The sequence below is a fragment of the Nyctereutes procyonoides genome, unplaced genomic scaffold (genome assembly GCF_905146905.1).
Source record: "Nyctereutes procyonoides isolate TBG_1078 unplaced genomic scaffold, NYPRO_anot_genome, whole genome shotgun sequence".
Taxonomy (NCBI): domain Eukaryota; kingdom Metazoa; phylum Chordata; class Mammalia; order Carnivora; family Canidae; genus Nyctereutes; species Nyctereutes procyonoides.
The window spans coordinates 14,576,692-14,586,088 of record NW_026575147.1 but is presented as its reverse complement, the minus strand read 5'-3'; the positions used below and the strand labels follow the sequence as shown (position 1 = coordinate 14,586,088).

The 9,397-nt window shown below is 44.4% G+C and overlaps 1 protein-coding gene across 4 annotated transcripts in view; it reads right to left on the bottom strand.

Annotated features, from left to right (window-relative positions):
• Positions 1 to 1,482: 1,482 nt before the first annotated feature.
• TTF2 (transcription termination factor 2) overlaps positions 1,483 to 9,397 on the bottom strand; it is a 39,737-nt gene continuing 31,822 nt past the window's right edge. For 3 of the 4 annotated variants that reach the window (XM_055312457.1, XM_055312459.1, XM_055312460.1), the window contains 5 exons: positions 8,505 to 8,563; positions 7,501 to 7,651; positions 6,727 to 6,809; positions 4,955 to 5,029; positions 1,483 to 2,309 (listed from right to left, as the gene is read on the bottom strand). In XM_055312457.1, the coding sequence (XP_055168432.1) occupies positions 2,165 to 2,309; positions 4,955 to 5,029; positions 6,727 to 6,809; positions 7,501 to 7,651; positions 8,505 to 8,563 (513 nt within the window). In that variant the 3' untranslated portion in view covers positions 1,483 to 2,164. The remainder of the gene's footprint in view (positions 2,310 to 4,954; positions 5,030 to 6,726; positions 6,810 to 7,500; positions 7,652 to 8,504; positions 8,564 to 9,397) is intronic. The other variant, XM_055312458.1, reaches the window with a different exon arrangement.

Genomic DNA, 9,397 nt, shown 5'->3' with positions numbered 1-9,397 from the left:
GGAGAGGTAAGGAATCACTTACATCACCTCTCTCCTCATTCCATTGACTAGAACTCAGTTATATGGATCCATGTAACTGCAGTAACACTGGGAAATGTAGTCTCTCTGGGGACCCAAGAGAGGAAATGGGTTAGTGAACATACAGCATTCTCTCTGCTACACGGTCAAGCACACATTTGTTGTATTATACAAACGCTAAATGATACGATACTAAATCAAAGAATGACCCTCTCTCATTCTCTAGGAATGCATCTTTGTAGAATATGACCCTGTTCTCTATCAGCTGGGTGTGTGACTTAGAACAGCTACCTGTGAACCCTGGCTTTATTCTGATGGTCTCGGTTGCCCAATGAAGTGGCTTTCAGCAGGGTTCAAAGGTGAAGCCAGATTCTTCTGTACTAGTAGGATGATCCTGGGCCCCCCAATACTCACTGTGACTTCTGTGATTGTCTGGAATCTTGATGTGGACCATGATACCTTGAGAGAATTTGACCTGAATTTGTACGTGCTACAAATACTGTCAATTTGTAAAGATGCAAACACAGGGCATACCTAGGATATTGCAGGTTTGTTTCCAGACCACATTACAGTGAATATCAAAGGAAAGGGAGTCAAACGAATTTCTTGGTTTCCCAGTGCATATAAAAATTATACTTACACTATACTACAGTCTATTAACTGTACAACACTAGTATGTCTAACAAATAATATATATATCTTAATTTAAAAATCTTCCATTTGCTGGGGCACCTGGGTGGGTCAGTTGGGTGGCCATCCGACTCTTGGTTTTGGCTTGGGTCATGATCTCAGGTTGTGGGATGGAGCTCTGCATTGGGGTCCCTGCTCAGTGCAGTCTGCTTGAGATTCTCTCCCTCTCTCTCTCTGCCCCTCCTCCGGCTCGCCTGAACTCTCTCTAAATAAATGGAATTTTTGAAAAAAAAACCCTTTTATTGCTAAAAATGCTAACCATCATCTGAACTTTCAGGGGGTCAGTGAAGGCTCTTGCCTCAATGTTGATGGCTGCTGACTGATGAGGATGGTGGTCACAGCAATTCTTAAAAATGACAGTGAAGGTTGCCACATCAATTGACCGTTCCTTTCATGAGGGATTTCTCTGTAGCACAGAATGCAGTTGGATAACTTTATCCACAACAGAACTTCTTTCAAAATTACAGTCAATCTTCTCAAACTCTGCAGCTGCTTTATCAACAAAGTTTATGTGATATTCTAAATCCTCTGTCATCATTTCAACAATCTTCAAAGTGTCTGCACCAGGAGTAGATTCCATCTCAAGAATCCACTGTCTTGGGACCTCTGGGTGGCTCAGTGGTTGGGTGTCTGCCTTCAGTTCAGGGTGTGATCTCAGGGTCCTGGGATCGAATCCTGCATCGGGTTCCCTGCAGGGAGCCTGCTTCTCCCTCTGCCTATGTCTCTGCCTCTCTGTGTGTTTCTCATAAATAAATAAATAAAATCTTAAAAATGTCAGGTAGTAAATTTTATTTTACAAGCAGCACATGATACTCTAGCAACAGGAAACGCCGGAACAACACAAAGTGAAATGATAGCAGATACTGGAGGGTACAACGAAACCCTACCAGACATCTATTTATGGGTGAAGCACTTCCTTGCTATGGCGCTGGGGTGCCACAATGGTCTGGTCAGAGGCAGCGGCAGAGGCCTGGCCTTGGGGCCCACTCTGTGCCCTGCTCCAAGACATGGCAAAAGGGGCAGCCTCCCTGGCAGCAAATAGGGAGAGACTGCATGGAGCCGGTGTTGGAAAGAGCAGTAACACTGGTCCCCACTGAGCTGACAAGAAAAAGGCAACAGAGGGCTTTGGAGCTTTTACTGAAGCTTTTTTTATGCTCCCCTGGTATTGTTTTCCAAAATTATTTAACTCTAAGCACATCCCTTTTTCTGAAGTAATTTCTTGGCTTCTCAGTCACCCTGAAATAAGTTGATTACACTGACTTATGAACCAAGTGATTAATGGGATAACTGGCGCCCAGTTCCGGGGTAAGATGGTGCCCCTTTCCCTGGGAGGGCCTAGAGAGCCTGCCAGTGAAATGAGAAGCTGAGGAGGGCTCAGGGGGCCATATGCAGGTCACTATCCCAGACGCTACCACTAACCCTCAAAGCCATTACCCTGAGCCCTAGAAACAGGGAGTTAGATGCCAAAAAGGACTTTGAGGTCAGCCAAAGTGAGCTTCTTGACAGATGTGCCAGATCCTGATAGGACCTGTTTGGCCAAAGTTTTCTTTTTCTCTTGGAGGTGTAAGATCTTCTCTTCCACGGTTCCCTCACAAATAAATCTAAAAAAAAAAAAAACACACACATACACACACACAAAACAAAAAACCCCAAATAAGCAAATAATCAAAAAAATCAAAACAGCATGTTTAATAACATATTCAAATTTCTATTAATGCTTCAGATTTTACATGAGATTTCTTCCCTGACTTAAGTTTTCTTAGGTTTGGCTAAAAACTCCATGTTCACGAGACACAAATAACCTTGATCTAAATACATGCCCATTTAAAATGACACAACTAAAATTATCTTTCATTTCTTTCTGAAGCTAAGGTAATTGAAAAATACCAAAATAAGCAAACAATATCCCTCTCCAAAAAACGGGCAGAGATCCATCCAGTGTTCACCCAAAAATCTCAACCTTGATCAAGTCAGAAGGCCTTAAAGCTTATCAAATTTCTGCCAGGTGTATGTGTGCTGTTCTAAATACAGTGTCTTATTTCTTAGCTAATTCACGTTGAAAACAGGTGTTGCAACCTGAAGAAATGCCACTGTTGTCATTCACTCATGCAACAAGTATTGACTGAGCATTTATGATATGCCATGTGCTATGCTAGGTGAAGGGATGGAGAGATGCTCTCGAAGAGAACATGGGAAGAGAGGCATGCAAGTAAACAATAACATGAGCTGGAAAGTGCTGTAGAAATATGTCCGGTGTGTGCAGAGAGTAAAAGGAAACATCTACAGTGTACTGGCAGGGCTCCATTGAAGACTTAAACTTGTAATGTGTGACTTGTGGGATGAGCAAGAATTTGCCAGATAAAATGGAGGGTGTCCCAGGGAACGGGGATATGGTAAAACCATGGCTGAGTTTAGAACATGGTTATGTTGGAGGAAGAGCAGGTTGTCCAGTCTGGCCAGGAAAAAAGTCCAAAGGACTCTACCATGTGGCAGAGCAATGGCAAAAACTCAAGAGGATGGTGGGAGCCAGATCATGAGTGGCTTTGCATATCGTGCTAAAAAAATTATTATTTTTTTTAAGATTTTATTTATTTATTCATGAGAGACACACAGAGAAAGAGAGGCAGAGACACAGGCAGAAGGAGAAGAGGGCTCCATGCAGGGAGCCTGATGTGGGACTCGATCCCAGGTCTCCAGGGTCACACCTCAGGGTGCAGGCAGGGCCGCCCTCATGCTAAGAAATTTAGATTGAAAAAGGGAAGTGGTAGTGTGGATGGGAAGGAAGAGATGGTTTTAAGAGACACTTAGAAAATAAAAGTAATGGACTTGGTATATGAAAAGTGAGGAAAAGAGAGGAACCTAATCTGTACCTAATCTAGAGGATTAGTTACAGGGATACTATTCACATGTTCAGAAGCATCAAGAGATAGGAGGTGGTATCTCATTTCAGTCTGTGATATTCTGAGTTCCTGGAACATGCCATAGTATTTGCTACATAGTGAATACTCAATAGGTGTTAGTTTTAGGAGCTGGATGAGATGAAAGCATGAGGGAATGAATAATGGGCAAGTATGTGCACACTCAAGATAGCTTGCAGGGATTGGGTATCTAGGTCTGATGTGATGGAATGAAGGTTCAGACTTTGGACTTCCCGGAGTAGACAGGATTATTAAGGGAGCTGCATACAGGGTGAGGGGAGAGCTAACCACCAGGAAACTAGCACGGTTGCTGTATTTGGCAAACTGTGGCATTCACATATGGCCTGTAGTGGAACAACAGCGCTGAAACGTAGAGGATCTGTAAAGGTTAAGGAACGAAGGAGAGGTAAACAAGAAAAGACAGTCAGTAATTTCTAATTCTTCAGGAAACCTGGCCTGAAAAGGAAGGAGAAAAAGAGGTCCATTGCTGGAACAGATTAGAGCATCAAGGCTGACGGTTGCTTTTAAGGGAAGAAGGTCCCAAAGAGGGGGACATCCTACAAAATCACCTGCTTGTGCCTTTCAAAAATGTCAATGTCATAAAACACAAAGAAAGACCAAGGTATTGTCCTAGATTAAAGGAGACAGAAGAGTCATGACAATTGAATGCTATGCAGGATCTAGGGTTTTCCTTTGCTGTAAGGGACATCACTGGGACAAGTGGCAAAATAGAATAAAGTCCAGAGCTCAGATGACAGTACTGTATCACTGTGAACATTTTGATTTCAGGCATTTTCCTGTGCTTATTTAAGAGAATGTCCTTATTTTAAGGAAAGGTACCTTGAACTATTTAAGGGTAAAGGAACACAATGGCTGCAACTGACTCTCAGATGGTCCAGAAAAAAGTTTACACGTACATATATACGTGGTACAGGCACACGAGAACATTTTGGTATTATTTTTACAAACAAGGTTTTTGGGGATTTTATTCTTTTAAGAACTTACATTCCTTTTCTACATATCTGAAGTTAAACCAAAATACAAGTTAAAAAGAAAGAAAATTAATAAGTAAAGGATGGGGAAGAGGGTACTTTCTGTAGCCCTAATACACAAGCTTGTTCTTCTCTTGAAGGAACCAACCCCCAGGACACCCCCAAATTGCTTTGTGCTCCCTCTGGCCTGAGAGTCCCAAGGAGGCTAGGCCTCAGGAACATCATTAGTCAAGCACTCACCAAATACTTGACGTCCTATTAAAACACTACCCAAAAAAGGCTTTCACAAAAGTAAAGCGTGTGAAGGGGCCTAGGTCCCGGCAGGCTTTTACTCACTTGTGTACAACAACATCTTTCTGCTGCCCTACCCGGTAAATTCGGTCACAGGCTTGGTCCTCCAGTGATGGATTCCTGTTAGAAGAGAGGCAAAGCTCAAAGGTGTGGATGCCCTGGACTGGGTAGGCAAGTCCCCTGGGCAGAGTCAGCCTGCAGTTGTTTCTGGATGGCTCTGGAGCTACAAATGGCAGTCAGGGGTTTTCAAGGGTTGACAATGCAAACAAATGAAAAACCCACAATGGAGAATCCGGGACAGAGACCTTTGTGGCCTGCAAAGTCAGAAAGGTATCATCTGGCCTCAAATATTTAGAGTCTATAAATCCCTGTCTGTGGCTATGCTGACCTTGAAAGTCAGACACCTTCCCGCCGTCAAATGAGAAACACAGGTCAGTCTGCCAATGGAAACTCAGCACCATCATCAGCTGAACAACTCTGGGTAGCACAGGTGAAACAAATGTGCAAATTCACTCCCTAACTAGTTAGATGAATTTGAGCAAGTCACCTCACCTTATCCCTCTGTACTTCACACTGCTACTTGGAAACGCCAGGGCTGCCTAATGATGACAGGAAACACCCTTCTCAACTTTAATATTCTGAGATTCAACTAAAGAGACTTAATTTCTTTCCTTTTTTCTACATGCTATCAACTCCAAACTAGTTTCTCATCCTACCTCTTTAAGATCTTGGACAGCATTTCACCATTTCAGAAAACAGCACTGATTTATTTTTTTAAGATTTTATTTTTAAGTAATCTCCACACCCAACATGGGGCTCGAACTCACAACCCTGAGATAAAGAGTTGCACTCTCTGGGAGCCTGGGTGGCTCAGTGGTTGAGCATATGCCTTTGGCTCAGGTCCTGATCCCGGGGTCCTGGGATCAAGTCCTGCATCAGGCTCCCTGCAGAGAGCCTGCTTCTTTCCTGCCTGTGTCTCTGCCTCTGTGTCTCTCATGAATAAATACATCTTTAAGAAAAAAAAAAAAAAGAGTTGCATGCTCTACTGGCTGAGCCAGCCAGGCGCCCCCAGAAGTCAGCATTTAACTCCCACTCTGCTTTCCTCCCTTAAATCTGTCAGGGAGTCCTAAGACCCAAACACATTCTCCCAGAAGATGGTAACAGGTTGGCCTGTGTGTGTCAATCTGGGCTGCCTGGAGAATCAGACAAGTGTGTGGCAATCTCTGCTTGGCATAATTGGAAAACCCCAAACTGAGACTAATTATGACATTCTTGTCCTCCTAACACACAAACTCAGTTATCTTATTTCCAGGAAATTTGCTGTTATGCTCCCAATGTTGATACTCAGTGCGCGGCCAAGGGTCTTGTGTTAAGTGTATTCCTACCATAACCAGAAAATTCCTTCTCCCTTTCCTTTTGGAGTAAAGCTTCTCCTTTTCCAGGGTTGAGATCTCCTTGAACATCCACAAATGGTGTGAAATACGGTATTCTGAAGAGGGGAAAAAACTGAGCGATGGAGTTCTTAGCCCTGAGAAAAAGCCTTCTTCCCGGTTTCCATGGAAACAGATGTAAGATTAACAATAAGTGAGTGCTATTTTAAGCAGTCATTTGGAGCCTTGCTTGCTCAGGAATGCAGGCTTCCAACAGCCCCACACCTTGTTTAGACGGCACCTGTACACGTATACACAGCAGAGGCATCTGCCTAACATAAAAAAGAGCATCCTCAACAAGAGGATTTGGGCCCCACTACCCCGTGCGCCACCCCCCCCCCCGCCACGCTATGCTAGGACTATGCAACAGAAATCCAGAATCATTACCAGTGCATATCCAGAAGAAAAAGGTGGTTTCCTCCAGTCAGGTTCAGACCAACACCTCCAGCCGAGAGAGAGATTAGCATAACCTTCGAAAAGAAAACACAGCATTCACTTATCAAGATGTGACTCATAATACAGCTCTCGAATTGGAGCCCAAGACCAATACAGGTAAGTACCATGTTCCTATCCAGTTTCCCTCTGCTGTTAAAATACTCTTGAGATGCAGCGTCCCATGCCTCACCTTTAAGAAAACTCTCACTTCGTATTTTTTTTTGTGAGTTAACCTCAGAATGTGAATTCTATGCCTGCCAAAATGCACAAATGCTACAATTTAGAGTACTCGGGGTGGCTGGCTGGACGAGCTCTCCATTAACCAGATTCTATCCATTCCCTCGGTCTCTGCACCCTCACCCACTGCCCTGATCTTCCCGCCCACTGTCCACCAGTGTTTTCTGCATTCTTGCCATCCCTCCACCTCTCCCCCCACACTTCCTCTTATCAAAATGCGACCTACCCTTCAAAGGCTTGCCTCCCCTACAAAGATAGCTTGAGCCAACCAGCTCTGCTCTTCCTCTGCTTTTAGCCCTCGTATTTTATTCTCCTTAAAGCAAGTGCACACTTTGATATGTACCCCAATAGATGTCTAATAAATTAAAAGCATGTGGAGGGACCAAGGCAACAAATGTTTTCATGCTGAGCTGCTACCCTAGAATTCTCGCTGTGTAACTGAGAACCATGCGCTCTCAATGACAGAGCTCTGAGGGGACCAGCTCCTACCTGGGGACTCCTGGAGCTGTTAAATGCCTCCACTAAGTCCATTCTCTGTTTGGGGCTGACAGAGCCATTGATGGTGGCATAAGTCAGGCCACGCTTCTTGAGGTGCCACGCTACAATCTGCAGCATGCTGGTCCACTGGGAGACAATGACACTGGAAGTAAGGATAAAACAAAACATCAACCCCCCTGAAGAGATGAAACACATTTCAGGGTCTTAATGCCCTGTCACTCTTTAAGATTCGGCTATCAAATGTGGACCAGGAAAGGCCTTCTGTCCCCTGTGGGGCAAAGGCACACACTGAGGTCACATTTTAAGGTCAGAATGCTTCAACTGTTTCCAGATCCAGTGCGTAATTCATCTCATGCTAAATGAGGTCAGAATAAAGTGGTGGCTGGCCTAAAATAAGGACTGCAGCCTCTTGTTATTTGGTGACCTGTTGCTCCTCTAGAGATCTGTGGTCCTGCAGGAAAGGGATACGGGCTGCCCTCCCTTTGCCACCCACAGCAAGCTACTGGGAGGTCTCTACCCACACCCCCAAGCCCCATGCTATGTTTTAATTAGGATTTTAAGTTATTAAATCAAAATAATTCACATACACAAATGCAGGTCCATAACCCACAAGTAAGGGTAACAGATGACAAATGGATCCAACATATCGTACGGGCTCAAGAACACTCCCAGCACTGCGGGGCTCCCTGTCTGATCACACACCTCCCCCTGCCTTTTGCACCTGTTATTCCCTTGCTTTTCTTTAGCTGCTTCTCTACTTTTAAACACTTGTCCAGATGCTTAGCTTACTCTGATCCTCTAGGGACTTCCTTCTCAATCAGTGCCACAAATATTTTAACAAATCACAGAGAATTTGTGCTATCACCTCAGTGCTTTCTGCTGAGGATGATTCAAGGTCCTTGATTTATAAAAAGCTGAGATTGAGAATTATCAGCAATATCAAGGTTTCCTGATTAATCACAAGCAATATTTGGATAATAAAATAACACATTTACCTCTTTTGGGACCCTGAATTTCCTCGGATTGCCTCCAATTCCACCAACAGAGATGAAATCTGGGAAATGTTATTTGGTATACGTAAGTCGTAGCAAATTCGCTTTTCTCCCTCATCCCTCACTTGAACTACAGAAGTGGGCTCTCTGCCTCTGGTCTTGCCTCACTCTAGGCCACCCTCCTCTCTGTGGCCCAAGGGCTATTTCTAAAATGTCCAGGCTGTCACTTCCCTTCTCTGGCTGGAGTTCCTGAACTGCCTTCCCACCAAAGATGGAGCCCAAGCTTCTGACAATGACCTACCAGATCCGTGCTGCTCCGGCCTCAGCTTATGTCTACAGTCTTGTATCTCACTACTCCCTCCCCAAACAATGCTCTCATTATACCAAAGTCCTTCCTCTGCTAAGCCATACTTTGTCTCATCTTTGTCCACTCTGTCCTCTCTGCCTAGAACACCCTTCCAAGTCAGATCAGCATCACTTCTTGGAGGTCCCCACAAACCCCAAAGTATGGGTTAGGTGCCCACTGCCCACCTGCTCCTATGGCTTGAGCACTCCTTCTGTTTCTATTGTCATGGTCTTTTTCACACTACACATTGTGTATTGATCATCTCTTGCTATCATGACTTGAGGTGCTCCAAGGAAACAGAGCCAGCATATGACTGGTTCATCCCTGGTTCAAACCCCTAGCATCCAGCAGGTAGCCAGACCAGAGAAGGTACTATCCAAACTTTTGCAGAAAGACAAAGTGAAAGAGCTTTATCCAGTTCTAAAGGCTGCTGAAGAAGACGACCTGTTCAGTCTGAGCAACACTTGCTAAGGCTTCCCAAAAAGCTCTCTGGGTATTTACCAAATGCCCTCAGAGCACATCTGAGTCCACATGGGAGCAGGTGGTAAGA